We start from the raw sequence: 17,419 nt of genomic DNA on the forward strand, positions 1-17,419 counted from the left end.
TAATTTTTTCAACTATTAATCATAATTAATGTAATTGAAGTCGGCAGAAATTCTATAATACAGCGTTCGTTAAATGTTTGATTTGAATGAATATTGGGTATGTTGTATCCTAACTTAGCACCTAGGATACTTTACATTTAGTATAAAAATAGACTTTGTACAAAAGTCGTTTGCTTGGCCACCTCTGTCCCATTCGTGTTTCAACCGTAAAGCAGTTATGTTTACATGGTTGTATTTCGGTTTGAAGGATGGGATATGGCGTGGATTTACAGGGTACACATGAATAACACCTGAGTCCTCAGAAATAGCAACACATGGGGGGTAGTATACTCTGTTGTGTCCATGGTACTGCTCATGTCTATAGGGGACGGTTACCACTTTCCATCAGGTGGGCCGTCAGCTTGTTTGCCATTCTAAGTTGTATAAAAAAAAGCGAAGTGACCAATCTTTTACATTCATGAAAACAAAATTAATAACCGTCGCTATGCCGCTTGCGCTAAATCGTTCATTAGGTACATGTCTACTGTACACGGAAGGAAGAAAAGTCGCCGGTCGCCTCGCCCGCGGCTCGCCACTACATATCGTCGCTTGAATTTTCATTAATTACGTTTCAGGGGAGAAAGTATTACACATAAGTACACATACATTAACAAAAACTAACCGAGGACGTGTCGAACACGCGGCTTAGTAGCTCTACACGAGTTTAACTTCGGTCAACCATATTTCTAGTTATCTAATTTAAAAAATACATATGATTGAAAATTTTGAACGATATAGTACAGATAGATATAGTCGAGAATTTTTTGCTATATATAGTTGGATCTAGTACAACAAAAAATCCGTAGATATTAGCTGTATGTTTATCACAAACCTCTACTCTTTTATATAGATAGATAGATATATAATTTATTTGCATTACTTACAGCACACAAATACATATACAGTAAAAAGAGACAAAAGAATGATAAAACAAGTAACAATCTATTTCTTTGTTCAAATGGTCACAACTCAGTTTATTGATTTGCCTTCAAAAGAGCAAAATCCTAATATTCTATTGTGGCCAAGAGCCACAGTTTTAGCTTTTAAGTGAAATGAGTGAAAAGCAAAATATATGCACTTTTCCGAAACTTAACTACACATCGATCATATTATTCTCCTGAGTCAAGGTGAAGGGCATCAAACACAGAAATACGACGTCCTTACCTGAATAGTTTTCTGGCACTATCCACTCACTACCCAAAAATAGGTACACACTACACTCAAAAACATATTCTTCATACATTCGTCTCTAAAGTAGGAATACCAAGAATACCTCACAATATTTGTATTGATATAATAATGTAGATGTTCAGTAATGTAATGTAAGACTCCGGAGAGAGCCTGGAGATCTGTACTACAGGTTTGGACCTAGTTCAGGCTCCAGACTCTTACAGGAATTAATATTTTAAGTTAAAAGCTAAATAGTTATACACTGTACAATATTTCTTGTGAGTAGTAAAATAAAGATTATTATTATTACTGTCTCGCCACTCCAAATACGTTCAGTAAATATGTTTCAGTAATTACAGGTACAATATAATCAGGACCGTAGCTAGACCCAAGTTTAAGGGCCAAAGAACTTTTTGGTAGGGCAAAAGCCATATTTAAGTGACATCAAATATAGCTTTTGCCCTACAAAACAACAAACAAGCTGACAGCCCACCTCATAAAAGGTAGTAATGTAATAAACAGAGGGCCTACCATGAAGTATTTTCCGAAATTTCGGGACGAACGAAACAGAAATTTGATGTTAAAATTACATAATACATGCTGTTTAAAATTATTAAAAAGGTTAAAATATCATTCCTTTGGACTATTAGAATAAGATTTATGATGAACGAAATGTTAAGCTCCATTTACTGGGTCGATTTTGATACGAACAAAAACACGAAATTAAGCCCGAAATTTCGGAATTTCATTTTATGGTAGACCACCAGAATACACTATGATTACCATGGCATATAACACTGCCCAAACAGAGCTGTTTATGAGGACTAGGTGTTTAACTTCATTAGTCTGGAATTTCACTGCTATATTACCATCGAAACTAGGGCACAACCGTCTAAGTTCAACTGTTTGGCAACAGGGATACAATAGGACAATGATATCTATCCATATTAACAATGTTTGTACTAATTCAAAAACTCTTTATAATGGATCCTATAGAACTTACATATATCAACCCGTCACCCTTCCTATGTCAAATAATTTGCTTTTGCTTGGGAGTAAAATACAAAATTTTTAAAACTTTCTAGATTGAAATAAAATTCCCCACATTAGCACGGATTTCAATTCCAAATAGGTATTTGTTTCTGTATAATAACAGCAACAAATAAATATCCAACTATCGGAAACTGGAGCCACTGGTAGTGAGCCACAGCGATACAGGAGCCGCAGACATGGCACGCGACTTCCGCCAGCACTTCCAGCGGCCGCTGAAGTGTGGCGAGTGGCGAGCGCGGGCGACCACCGCCGGCGGGCAGTCGCAACAACACCCACGCGCTGCGCGGACACCGACATGGAAGCACTTGTGAGTCTAACTATTGCATACATACCACATTGTAAAGAACCACCAGTCGTCCAACGACTTGCATGTCCCGATCCATTGCCATAACAATTCGGGACACATTGCTCTTCCCAAACATGTTCGTTGTGCGACTGGTAGGAAAATGTCCTTTGAAATGTGCATATACTCTTTACTGGTGTTGAAGTTTTAAATGCCTTCGTGTGATCCGACACCTCTCTTGCGGTATAGGATAGAAGTTGTTAATACTACAAATGTGACAATCAAGCCTTACGGCCTACCTGATAGCCTGATAGCAAGCAGTTACCGTAATCCAAGGCCGTCTGCAATATATCAGGGGTGGCATGTATGCACTTCCATTACAATTTTAAATATCTAATTTCCTACCGTAGTATAACAATGGCAGTCTAATCTTTGTCTCGAAGCCATGACACCTTACTCGTGAGTAGTGTAGTGACATTGTTATGGCCATGATGTTATTCCTGCAATATATAATGCAAACTGTTACCAGTTTCCATCAGATCGGTGATCCATTTGTTTCCATTTGTAGTCATTTAAAATGCTGTAGACTAAATTCGTATTGCGTAAATAATATATTATATATTTTTTGTAAAATAAATTAAGACTTTAGATTCAAAAGTGCCTAGTGAAAACAAATGTGCAAAGTGTATTATATGCAAAATTGTATTATATGTACACACTGAAAATACCTAATAAACTGAACTACATAATGTCCAATACTTGTATAGACTCAAGAAATCTTTCGGCATTTAGTTCTCTCTGCCTTCTTTATAACTGCGACGTATGGACATAAAGCAAATTGCCTCCTACTGTCAAATGTTTATTGAGCAACTAGCATCTTTCCCTTTCATAATTTTTAATCTGGGGTTATGGAAGCCAGTTACGAAGGAATTTGTTCAATCTCCCTTATCTGTTTTATACATAATGAAGTGTTTATCATTGCAGATGTCATTGCTGCTGTTGATCATCAGCGCGTGGTCACAAGGCGAGCCGCTCACCGAGGCGGTACAGCGCCGCAGAGACTCGTTCGGTGTTTACGCGAGCGAGTTCGCGCACGACTACGAGACGTTCGCTTTCGCTGCCATCCCGTTGCACTCGCCGCTGCCCATCCTGCATATCCTGTCCCCCACGCCGCTGAGGCTGCCGCTGTACAAGCACCCACGCCATCCAACACTCAAGCCAGCGGACTCGACTCACCAGCACATATACGCCCCATCCATGAATCACCTGCTATACGCCACACCTTTCCCTGAGCGAGAGGAGATCCAGACTACAGAGACGATACTGTACGCGCGGCCCAACTCTAACGGAGGATATACGTACAGACGACGACCGGTCAATAAACGGAACGCGTCAAAGAACAACACTTTGAAGGAGCCAGTGATCATTAGAGTACACAAGTACAGGATTGTTAGAGACTGATGAACTACTTGTATAAGATCGGTATACCGTCGGTCGTTGTACGATATTTATCACGGTGAAAAGGTTGTGATGAATTGGTAATACATTTCTCTGCAATTTGAATAGAAATTGCATTTGTTATTCTGGGTACTAGTAGGTGGCGTTTCAGTATTTTTTGTTTTACTTTAAAATTGTAGATACCTTATGAAGGTAAAAAAAATTATCAAACCAACCAGGTGATAGTTTTATTGTTTGAGTTTAAATTAATTAATTTTTAATCTCTATAGAATTTAAAAAAAAAATTAATTTGAATTAAAATAAATTTTATAAATATCATTAAAATATGAAAATATGTTTTAAAAATTAAATAACTTTTGTTTGAAGTGAACAGTTTATTCTGCGTTTATATAATAAGTTTTATTAAATAGTAATTACTTACATAGTCACTATGCATTTAGTAGATAAATGCTTAGATAGTGCTGTACATAAATACTTACTCGTATATTAACTTAACACTTTCGCTTTCATAATTTATTTATATATTAATTTATTCATATATATAATTTATGTATTTTTTTGTAAAAGACGAGAATTAACGCCATCATGTAATTGAAATATAGATCTTAGAAAAATAGCAACTAACGGTGTATCTTTCGTCCTCTTTTTACGAATTATATTTGCATAAGAAGAAAGGAGGCAACCGTATAATTTACAGTTTTTATTTTATCATTCCTTCTATGTAATTCTTTGTTCTTAAATATAGATAGAGCATCGAGTCTCAAAAAGGGGTCAACTTTCTGTTAGCTAACTGTCAAATTAACTGACTAGTTTTTTTATTAATGTTCTATATACTTACGCACACAGTGTATCTTGACGTATATATATGTAATAATTTAATCGATAAAGTTTTACACATTAAAAATATGCGAAAATTATAAAACAAAATAAATATAGAAGTTATAAAAGAAACACAACTATTTATCACGCAAAACTGTATGAAAAAGTTGACCCGCTTTTCTTCAAGCATTTGTATAAAGACACTGTATGTATATAATCTAAGATACCTATAAATTTATAGCTAACATTGTTATTAACTTATTGTTGTTACTGTATGTTTTAGTGCATTAAAGAATATATTAAATTTACCTAAGATTTACCACGACGTTTCTACCGAGTTAAGCCAAACATGGTCCCGAACTATCGAACATACCCAATGATGTCACAATGGCGTTAATTTCCAGTGTATATAAATACATGATACTATATGACTGAAGAGAAAAGAACTTAAGTCACTGAGTACGAAGGTAAAGCATCCAAAGTGAATGCATGTCAGCTGGCTGTTAGTACCTAGTCCAAGCTGATGTTACTGTAAAACCCGCATTAAACTTTGTACATTTTTAATTAAACAACTAATTGAACAACATTACTCATAATATAACATAATTTTATCACAGCGCAATTTGATTTATATAACCAATCTATAATACAATATACATTTATTTGCCGAGAAGCCATTTTTTATTATTATAACATATTTAATCTTCTTACGTTTTCCTCTTGAAATTTCCGCCTGTATCCTCTGAACCACCTGCGCTATCGATATACACTGGCAGGGCACCAGTGAAAGGTGAGGACAGATAGCCCATTGTGAAGAATTCCACGAGAATTAACCACGATGGTTTCCAGGGGGAACCGCGTAGAGGTCTACCTGATTTTTCCCCCAGGTTTATCCATTGCAAGGTGACAAGTATAACGAAACTATCTGTCGTATATAAGATTGTACAATTAGGCTCTTTAGACACAGTCTCTCTAAGGGGGGGGAGAGGGATTGTTAGTAATGCGGACTGCCAGTCCCATTTTTTTTAATGGGTGATAATGGTATGATAAGCCCGCCTGCACTTATCATCTCTCACTAGTGCCTCGCCAGCGTATACCGATAGCGCTTAGCGATTCCATTAGAAACTTCCTAAGAACAAAGCTAACTTCAGTCAGCTTCAGTCTTATGTCAAACGAACAAATCTGAATTGACTGACAATTTGTGAAACTTGAAAGTTGTTTGTTTTGTTGAGAAATAACCTCAAAGTAACAGAAAAGAATCTCTTGTAAATAAACAAGACAAACCGGGGACTACGATAATACATTGCTGAACGAAACTAAATATTTTATTTTACAATTAAAATAAGTCATTTGTGATAGAAATATGCCACGAGTGAAAATTGATTATGTTGTGAGTTTCAGTAGCGAAGATCAAGTAAGTTTTAAATTCAAAATTATAGAGCAAATAAATAAAGGAACAATTTTATTTAATGTAATAAATACCGGTTTAACTTACGTATAATTAGATTGGAAAATCTCGACTAGTTTTGGGATCATTTCGTGAATTAATCAATTTAAATCAATTGCTTAATTTATTTACTGCATAGAGAATAGGTGCATACTTCAGTTACAAGAACTTTACAATTTTTTTTATTTCTATCCTAGAAAAAATAAAAAACTAGCTGTGTTTCACATCTGCTAGACTTTACATAAATTAGGATAAATTGTATCTCTCTGTCTCCACATAAATGCTTTTAAAAAAACAGGTCAACTTTTTCATACAATTTTGCGTAATAAATGGTTATGAGTGATTCCTTTATAACTTCTATATTTATTTTATCTTATAAATTTTGAATCTTTTTAATGAGCAAAAACTCATTTTATTTATTAAATAATTAAATATAGATACATCAAAGTATATTGTTTGTGTATATAGAACACCAGTAAAAAAACGAATCTGCTAATTAGCTGACAAAAAGTTGGCCCGTTTTCAGGTTTGATGCACTGTCTATATAATCTAAGCTTACGTTTTATTCAGTGTATCAAATTTCATTCATATCCATACAGTTATTTAAGCATGATTCATGTTGATAATAAGAGAAAATGTTAGACAGATGTCATTACACAGTCATATTATCTTTCTGTTTTGTTTAACATATGTTCAACTATTTTGCTGGAAGTAATATTGTAATTGTATTGTATTTTTAAGGACAATCAGGTTAACAACTTACTGGCCTGGGAAGTAGGCAAGAAGCGATGGCTGTGTAAGAAAGGGGAGTCTTCATGCTCAGTAGTGCTGCAGCTGGCCCGAGCTGTTCAGGTTCATGTCATATTATTATAATCATGTATTAATAATTATATTATACTATATTTAAAACATACTCAAAATAAAAAAAAATATTTATAAAAATATGTCAAATGAAGTAAAAACATTTGTCTACTGTGTGTCTAACTACAGTTTTTATATTTTATATATACTCACATTTTGCGGAGCATATTCAAATCCAGTTTTAGAGGGCAAGCCTTAATATGTTCCATATTTGTTTAACAAAACTAATCAGTTTCACTGGTAGAACTCTCTCTTCAAAAGATATTCATCATTTACATCATTCCATTTAAAGATTTCCATCATTTTGAAAACTCAACATTTTTATATTTAGCATACAAAAATCACGGCTGTTGCTAGCGATTATTTTTTATAACTAATTCTTATCAAATACATACTTATTGCATTTGATAAGATACTATTGATAAAATAAAATAAATTCTATTGAAGATAACAGCCACTCTGTATTTAGACAAATTATTTTCTGAAGAGTAATATATAAATTCTTATGTTTAAAAAGAAATTTTACCCTTCTCACTAATGATACGAGTAGTTTGAAATTATAACATGTACTGTATATGTTGTGACTAGATATCAGCGATACACATTGGTGCATATCAAGCTGCATTAGTGGAAGTTTTGGCCGGTAGGTCTGAGACGCCAAATGATCCATACCAAGTGAGTAATAGATGTCTCTATATTACTATCAATATCAAACATTGTGATTATGAAATGTTAAAATTATGGAAGCCCCTTATACATTTATAACTTATTGATTATTATTTATCAATCATATCATGCAACATTGTGATTTGTTCAAAAATATAAAATTTGAATGTTGTGTTTAAAATTGCCTTGCATCCTTATCTAATATATACAAGATATTGTAAACTATTTTACTCATAATCAAAGTGTATCACAGTGCTTTGTAACATTAAATGATGACCCGTCACCTGGTCATTAAAGTTAAAATATCTACATCATATCAGCCCTTGACTGTCCACTGTTAAACCCCAAACAAAAGTTTGAGGAAAAAAGGAAAGGAATGTTGGAAATGTGTAAAAGAAATGGTAAATGAGAAGAATAAGGGACTTAGGATACTGCTGTTGCGGAAAGGACTGTCCTATGGCACGGGGTGCATACTCGTTTGCTCGTATACTAGAATCGGACAGATTTCTAGTGACACCTTTGACGCTATGTAAAAATTGTTACGACAAAACCAGTTACCACCACCATAACCATTACTTTCATCTAAAAACTACTGAACCTATTTTAACAAAATGTCTGTGAAACCAATCTGTAAGTATATCCTTTCATATAGAAAAATAATTTTCCAAATCGGTTTACAACTGACGAAGTTATGAGGTAATAAACATAAAAAAAATACAAGCGAATTGAGAACTAATTTCTTGTTAAACTGTTTTTTATAGTGAAATCTGCCAAAGTATCCCATCCCGGCCAACCGCCACCTGCGCCATACAACATGCAGAATATAGCTTACTTAATTGATCATCGATAATTTATGTCGTATTTAATTGTGTAACGTATACCGTGAAGGTGGTAGTGCCGAGCTGCGTGTTCCTGTCGCCGGGCGAGTCTCGGCGCGCGGCCGCCGCCGACCGCGTGCGCAGCTTCAGCGGCGCGCAGCTGGCGGCCGCCGCCGCCCAGCGCTGGGACCGGCTGCGGCTCGTGTGCTCGCAGCCCTACAACAACCACTGCCAGGTGCGCCGCGGCCTGTGCTCCCGCCCGTCCCCAGCTGCTGCTGTCTTTGTGTGTAGGCGGTGGTTACCACTTCCTACTTGCTCATTTTACCACTTCAAGTTGTACATAATAATAATTTATAATGATTTTCCTTACAGTTACCTAAACTGTGTGAAATATAGGTACTTGAATATATGAGCGTGATGTCTGTCGGCAGTACGGGCTGTCGTTCGTGCACGTGTACGAGCCGGAAAGGGCGGGTAACATGGCCGCGCCGCCCGCCGCCGCCGCCGCCGCCGCCGTCGAGTCCTCGGACGAAGACGACTACCGGCCCGGCCAGCTGTTCGCCGCCGTGCACACCGCCTCCGCAGACACAGGTCTCCGATGTTTACATTTCATGTTACTTTAAAATATATGTATGTTTGCTTTATTCAAATAGACTTGTTTACAGCCATTTTTAAATCTTTTTTATGAATGCAAAGTTATTTTCTAGACAAAGTTGTTATCTGTTGAGAAGAGCCCACAAGAAACTCAATAGTTATTCTTTAAAAGAAGAATTTATGTTAAAATGGAGTCTCTATTTGAGAGCCTCGATATTCAATCCATTTACTTTATATTTCCAAACCCATTTGACAATTTGAGTATAAAAAAAACTATCCAGACATTTGTCTCGCTCTCTTTGTCTATACCTTTCTATAAAAAATCTGTTTTACATATGGTATAAATAACATTTACAGGTGCACAAATAAGAAAAGCTACGTCACAAATACTGAAGAATATATTAGACTCCTCGAAACTAGTAAAGTCGCCCATAATTAAAAATAGCTCCAAAAAACAAAATATCGCAAATGATGCACCGAGCACTAGTCGAGACAGGGACGGCCTCGTGTACACGGACGAGGACAACGAGCCTCACAGTAAAATAGATCAAGTTGTAGAGAGACACCGGCATGAGAAGAAAGACAGGGACGATGCACCCAAAACAAATGTGAGGGATGGTGACAGCAACAAGAAACATAATAAAGATGTTGCCAAATTAAGTGTTAAACATGAAAAGAAAGAGAGAGACGATGCATCCAAAACGAATGTCAAGGATAACAACAATGACAAAAAACATAAAGATGTTACAGATTCAAGTGATAATTCATCTAAAACAAATAAACATAATGCGCATCATACAAAACATTCTGACAATGGTAATAAACGCGACTCGATGAAAAGAAAACGTGACGATGACGAATCGAGTAGCAGATCGCCACATCATAAGACGGCCAAAGATAAATCATTTGACGCTGACAACGGGGGAAGCAGTAATCCCGACGAAATTTTATCATTGCTTAATGACGATAACGGTGTGTATTAACAGTTTTAATTACATTTTATCGCTTTGTTAATATTATTCTTATACTTCTTTTAAATATTAAGGAAAATTTATTTTTAGAATTATAATATACGGGATAGTAGCGTTCCTCTTAAAACATCACTAAAGTCTATGGCCTGCAGTTGCTAACTCGCCTTATTAGCGTGGCAACTGCTGGCAAAGACTTCTCGAGGGGGAGGTCTACATTCAGTGGTTTTTTAGAAGTTTGTCTCACCAATCGGTTAGTGTGATTTAACGAACAAAAGTGGTTTACAATCGTAGTGTGATCACCTGAATAGTTATTATAACTGTATGTAGAAGCAAATATATTTTTCTCAAACATGCTTGGAAATGTGAGCATTATTTTGACAATTTTCTTCGAGATAAATCAAAATTGCCGTACTGGCCAGATACATGCGGGGGCAGCGGCCGGCAAAAGTTGTATGAAAATCCATATCTGTCGTGTTTTGCGGCCAGATAAATTACTATGTAAACTCATATCCGTCCTGTAATTTAAAAATGGAATGACCTTTTACTTCGGAACATGGCTACCAAGGAGGTAACTAATAAAAGGTTTTGTTTAAATTTCGAACGGGCTTACAAATAGAAAGCCGTTTATTGAAAAAAATAAACAAAGGAACATTATGACGCGTGAAAAATTATTATTGTTCGTTATTCGTCATTGAACTTAAAAAGTAAAATTGTGTTTTTGATTTTCGCGCATTGTTTGAGAAAAGTACTATACAAGCCTTGGCCACAACCAGGCATTGATGGACTCACGTATGTGTGCCTCGGCTACGCCTCCGTCCACATTTGCACGTTCATCGATCAATGCGTCAGTTGCTGGCCGCTGCAGTAGTGTACTATTTGGTCAGTATGCGGTGTACTCGTATATATAAGTGGTGGTGGGCAGCGGCGCAGCTGGCGCGGGTGCTGGCGGGCGCGTGCTTGGTGCTGAGCGGCTACGTGCACCCGCAGCGCGCGCGGCTGCAGCGGCTCGCGCGGGCGCTGGGCGCGCGCCTGCTGCCCGCCTGGGGGCCGGCCTGCACGCATCTCATGTACGCACTTATATCGAGCACTACTTGGTGCACGGTTTATTCATTTAAATTTTTTTTATACAACTTAGAATGGCATACAAGCTGACAGCTCACCTGATGGAAAGTGGTAACCGTCTGTAGACATCAGCAGTACCATGGACATAACAGAGTAAACTCCTTACCTCTTTCTATTAGATCAGTGCAATCTCTTGCCTCGTTCAAGAGGCAGGTAAAATCTCATTGTCTATCTCTATTTGCTTTGACGTTTACTATGTGTGATTTATCTTGATCTATTTAGTATATTTATGTTTATGTATTATTATTTATATTATATATGTATGTTTATATATTGTAATCTTATTTTTATATTTAGAATATTTTTCATTTTGTTTGATTTCTTTTATGTATTTACCGTGTCTGATTTGCGCCATCTACCTTTCTCTCTGTACTTATTCATTTTTTATGCCAGGTTGTATGTAAGAGATTGTTTTCAGCGATAAGGCCGCCTTTTGTATATGCACACTCTATATAAATACTCCTTGTATACATCTCTACTGTGCGCAATAAAGAGTTTATTATTAGATATTATACTGTTTCGCCTATAATACCCCCATGTGTTACCGTTTCTGAGGACTCAGATGTTATTTCTCTATACTCTATGGTAAATTTATACCATATCTCACTCTTCAAATTGAAACACAATCGTGCACACAATTGTTTTATAGAAGTATGAATAAGACAAACGTATTCAAGCAATCGACTTTTGTACAAAGTTTATCTCTGGTAATAGTAGTTTATATTATTATTTAATTATTTTTAATAATTATAGATGTGTGTATGTATGCGTGTGTTATATATATGTATTTTGCACATATAAAAATCGATTAGTTGTGTCATTACGCAAATGTGAAAACGATTCATGGCTTAACATAGATATAAATTTGATTATATATTGACTGTATTTCAGCTGTACGTTTTCTAAAAAAATAATTAATTGAGAGTTTTTTGTATAAGGAAACATTTGAGAAACGATCTATTGATCGCAATATTTTGCTACTGCTATTGTTAAGTGTTGGTGGTGGAATGTTATAATCGTGTGAGGAATGCGTGCGCGTGCGCAGCTGCGCGTTCCCGAGCACGCCGAAGTTGCAGAAAGCATACGCGAGCGGGCAAGTGGTTCGCGCGGCGCGCGGCGAGTGGCTGCAAGCTTGCGTCCGCGCGCGGCGCCGCCTGCCGTGGCGCTGGTTCGCCAGCGAGCGCCGCCAGCGGCTGCCGCCGCCGCCGCCCGGCCACCCCGCCTGGAACCCCTCCCCGCCGCCACCCGCGCCCGGTTAGTCGCAACTCATCTACGATAAGTACTTTAGCACCAGTGGTCGCGTGCACCGTATACGCCCCATATAAAACTAACATGTCCCATGTCACGATATTTTTGTTCACGCTAATATTTAAAACCACTCGTCCAGTTTTAATAAAATTTTGTTAATATTTATTGACAACTCCTTCTTAAAAGATAAGTTTTTATTCCAGTAAAAGTGTAAATAGTAAGAAACTAATAACATTAATCAGATCTAGAGATGTGCGAATTTATTACCAAAACTGATAGCGATTAATGCTTTGATAATTATAGTAAACAAAATGTCGAAATGTTTCAATATCGATACTAAATTTAAAATTACACTTTAATTCCTTGGCGCATATTTAAGAAATGTATCTTTAAACGAAACCGCCCATATGAATATTGATGGAGGAAGAGAGCGGAAACAGATCGCCATATTGCAATGCTACATTAATCAGTGTTTCCATATACAAAATTTAAATTGTTAGTTTATGGTTTTAGAATAAAAAATATTTTATGTTAAAATATAATATTAAATCTTGACAATCTTCATAAAACAATATTATTATTTAATTCAAATGCCAGATGGCGTATCTATTAATTATGCACATGTCGCAATTTTCTTGTATTCGGTGACCTGGCCTATGAGACTGTTAAAGTTCCCTATCGTTCCTACTGAAGCGGTCGTCTTATTCGACACCACCGGTAGCACAGTGCCTGGTTGTTCAGTGCGCATAAATAATACCAACTCCCTAATTATTATTAACATACAACCTTGTTATGAGATAACATGTCGATATGTTTCCTAACATAACAATATTACAATCTTATATTATATAGATAGAATGTCTCCATACAAATTCTTCGAGAAAAGCGGCTCAACTTTTTCATACAATTTTGCATGATAAATAGTTAGGAGTTTCCTTTATAACTTCTATATTTATTATAAATTTTGCGCCTTTTTAATGTGTAAAAACTCATTTTATTTATTAAATAATTAAATATAGATACGTCTAGATACATTGTGTACGGTAAGTATATAGATAGAACATTGATAAAAAAACAAGTCAATTAATTTGACAACTAGCTGACAGAAAGTCGACCAGTTTTTGAGACTCGATGCTCTATCTACTCGTATGTAATGTAAGATAACGACATTTTGAAGATCAAACTATTAATATTTTGTTAATATCACTGATATTTCGACAACATCGCCCATTCCTAATCAGAGCAGCCAGTGTACCGCAGCTGTTGACCGCCGTGCTCGTTACAGACGACTCCGACACCGACGATGATATAGAAAAAGTGCTTCAACAACAGAAGAGAGCTCGAAGTAGCCAGTCGCCGAGTCGCCGCCCCGCCGGGACGGGGGAGGGAGCGGGGGAGGAGGAGGAGGAGGAGGGGGACGACACCGACACAGAGCTCCGTCCCAGGTAATATTACAGAAGTAAACAACCAGATACGACATAACTCTGTGGTAAATTGAAAACCATTTTTTATAAAACTGGCGGTATTTCAAAATTGTATATTTTATAATAGAAAAAAATCTAAAATAAAATTATACTTTTTGAGAGCCTATTAGTAAATAAATATATATATAAATAGTTTTAAAAAATACCTTGTCAACATACTGTATTGATCAATCATGGTAAAAAGTAGCCTGTAGCCTGTTCTCCTCCGTCCAGACTACGTATGCGTCGAATTCTGTATGACTGATTGAACCCTTAAGGCGCCAAAATGCATACAAACTCATTTGCACGTTTATATTAAGTATTAGGAAACGAGTTATAATACGGTGTAATATTTTTAACCGTCCAGCTTTGCTGACTCTGACTACACTGATTTTTGTATTTACACTGTTTTTTTTATACAACTTAGAATGGCAAACAAGCTGACGGCCCACCTGATGGAAAGTGGTAACCGTCGCCTATAGACATGAGCAGTACCATGGACATAACAGAGTATACTGTTTCGCCCATGATACCCCCCATGCGTTGCCATTCCTGAGGACTCGGATGTTATTCCTCTGTACCCAGTAAATTCATGCCATATCCCACCCTTCAAAGCGAAACACAGCCATGCAAACACAACTGCTTCACGGTTGAAACACGAATGGGACAGAGGTACCCAAGCAATCGACTTTTGTACAAAGTCTCCCTCTGGTACTGTCTTTTTGTATTTACACCGTATGTCTCTTTTTGAGTAATGTGTGATAATGGAATGGTAACCCCGCCTGCGCTATCAGTATACACTGGCGGGGCACTAGTGACGGATAACAGGTGAGATTTTTTTTCTTTTAATGGGTGAAAATGGAATGGCAACCCCCCCTGCGCTAACGGGATACGCTGGCGGAGCACCAGTGAAGTGTGATAGATGAGAATGAAAACAGGCCAGTTAGCCCATCATGATGAATTCATCAGGAATTAACCACGATAGTTTCCAAGGGGAATCGCGAGGAGGTCGACCTGGTTGGGTATATTGCTAGCAATGGGATTCTCAGTCTCCATTACTAACAGTCCCTTTCCCCCCGACAGGTGAGAAATAAAAAGCAGGTCTGTTAGCCAATCGTGACGAATTCCACTAGAATTAAAACATATTAGCTTCCAGGGGGAACCGCGTGGAGGTCAGCCTGATCGGTGTATTGCTAGTTATAGGGAAATTAGACCCCATTACTAACAATCCCTTTCCCCCCTGTCTCTTTTTGTGTAAGAAACTGTGTACTTATAGTTTATTTATAGGCGAGTGTATGGTGCAGGGAGGCGGAGGAGGAGCAGCAGCAGGGCGGCGGGCCGCTGCCGGACTTCTTCGACGGGTACACGTTCGCGTTCGCGGACGACGTCGGCGACACGTTCGATAAGAGCCTGCTCAATAGATACATCCAGGCGTACGGGGGCGTCGTCGTGGACGTGAGTTAAAAACTGAACTCAGTTAGCTCCTTATTCCAATAACCATAAATAGAGCAGGAATAATCTTTAATAACCATCGAGTATGTCTGTACATCCTAAAGGCCCCATATAATTTATTAGTCAATAAAATTTAAAAGAATAACTCGTAAAAAAAAAAACATTTACTGTGGCTCCACAATTCGAGAGCATGTCCCTTAACATGTCTAAAAACATTGGGATCTTTGGTGTCGACATCTCTAGTGACGTACAGTTCCGAAGCCGCTTCGGAGGTGTAGGTAAAGCTGGCATTTAAAAAACGGATCCCACCGGATCAGCTCGAAACATTAATATGCTCTACAAATCGCAGATCCGGCCCCCCACATGGAGTATTGCTGACACTTATGGGCGGAAACATATAGATACGAGAATTACGATCGTGCCTAATTAATTAATAATCTGTAAAGACAATAATTATAATGAAGTAAATAGATTTACTATAGTATTATGGAGCCTGCATGATTGTTGTGGGTGATCGTGGGCGGCGGTCACTTACCACCAGGCTAGCCGCATGCTCGTTTGCCCTCTGTATTGTAAAAAAAAATATTCTGTTAAAAATTCAAATTGCCTTCCACGACTAACATTTCTATTGTAACAAAATCAGTTTTATTTCAAAACTATGGAAATTTTACCAATTTATTCTATCAATTAGTATAATGCTATGTAATTAGTAAAACATGTATAAGTAATAAGAATTTTCCAAATCATATACATATCTGTCACGCCTGTCTCCCATTAGGGTAGGCAGAAACAATACAACGCCAAATCCGTTTATAATACGCGCGTGTGTGTCGCAATGTTCTGTGATGTAGGTCCGTGCTCAGCATATTGCTGCAGCGCTTGAAGCGCTACAGCGCTGTTTTTCAGCAAGAACCATAGCGTCACAAGTAAAAAACAGTTATATAAGTAGTGCGTTGGTATTCTATACATATACAAATCTACATTATACATATACACATACATGTACATACACAGACACATACATATATATAATATATATATATATATATATATATATATATATATATATATATATATATATATATATATATATATATATATATATACATACACATATACATACACACATACACATACATACACATTCACACACATATACAGAATAAAGTAAAAAATGAGATGGCAATATATAGTGTTCTATCACCTAACCTAGCCATACTATTACTGTTCAATCAGATCAGCGACGCGGGAGGCTGTGTTCATGCATTGAGTGCAACTATATAACTAATGGAGTAATAAGGTAACTTAAAAAATATGATCGAAAGGAGCACCTCCTTCTTTTGAAGTCGGTTAAAAATTTAGAATTAGCAAATATTTTGCATTGAAACACAAAGATTCGTAAGAAGCTAAAATACATAAAAAACTATAAGTCGACTAAAATGTAATTGAAAATTGTTAATATTAATTAAGAGTATAATGTATTGTATTGATATAACGGTGTGTAAGTATTTGTGCTGGTGATGAACAGAGGCCACCGGAGGAGGCGGCCGACGTGGACTACGTGGTGTGCGGCGGCGGCGGCGGCGGCGGCGGCGGCGGCGGCGGCGGCGGGCGGCGCGTCCGCGCCGACTGGGTGTGGCGCTGCCACGCCGCGCGGCGGCTGCTGCCCAGCGGCGGGGGCTGTGTGTAGCGCACTGTCACCGTCACCGTCACCGTCGCCGTCACCTCGCTACTATTGTAACAAGTGTACCAACACTATGTACACAATAAACTTGTTTTTTTACCTAATGTGTATTGTTACGTATAGTCAATCCTTTTCATCCCTTTCAATGTAGTAAACGACCGGGTAATCGGAGGAACAAAATACTAAACAGCAGTAAAAAGAAAATTAAAAATAAAAGCCTACAGGTATCTAACCGCTTTTTATTTAATGGATGATAATGGTATGGTAAGCT

General features: G+C 37.3%; 2 protein-coding genes across 3 annotated transcripts; both read left to right on the forward strand.

Moving 5' to 3' along the window:
- Window positions 1-2,362: 2,362 nt before the first annotated feature.
- Window positions 2,363-4,255, forward strand: LOC116413228 (uncharacterized). The gene is made up of 2 exons (XM_031911110.2): window positions 2,363-2,569; window positions 3,530-4,255. Exons 1-2 carry the CDS (start codon window positions 2,558-2,560, stop codon window positions 4,004-4,006), a joined length of 489 nt encoding a protein of 162 aa, XP_031766970.2. The 5' UTR covers window positions 2,363-2,557; the 3' UTR covers window positions 4,007-4,255.
- Window positions 4,256-5,966: 1,711 nt separating this feature from the next.
- On the forward strand, window positions 5,967-17,326 carry LOC116413229 (DNA repair protein XRCC1). 2 transcript variants are annotated; one of them, XM_052894361.1, is made up of 11 exons: window positions 5,967-6,236; window positions 7,011-7,121; window positions 7,719-7,805; window positions 8,685-8,849; window positions 9,046-9,205; window positions 9,566-10,180; window positions 11,102-11,246; window positions 12,347-12,555; window positions 13,835-13,994; window positions 15,300-15,467; window positions 16,993-17,326. In XM_052894361.1, exons 1-11 carry the CDS (start codon window positions 6,186-6,188, stop codon window positions 17,297-17,299), a joined length of 2,178 nt encoding a protein of 725 aa, XP_052750321.1. In that variant the 5' UTR covers window positions 5,967-6,185; the 3' UTR covers window positions 17,300-17,326. The 2 variants fall into 2 exon arrangements, with proteins under 2 accessions (XP_052750321.1, XP_052750322.1); XM_052894362.1 differs by having other exon boundaries at window positions 5,973-6,236; window positions 15,317-15,467; window positions 16,993-17,252.
- The last annotated feature ends 93 nt before the right edge of the window (window positions 17,327-17,419 follow it).

This window comes from Galleria mellonella, unplaced genomic scaffold (assembly GCF_026898425.1).
Source record: "Galleria mellonella isolate WM207_F2 unplaced genomic scaffold, CSIRO_AGI_GalMel_v1 utg21, whole genome shotgun sequence".
NCBI classification, from domain to species: Eukaryota; Metazoa; Arthropoda; class Insecta; order Lepidoptera; family Pyralidae; genus Galleria; species Galleria mellonella.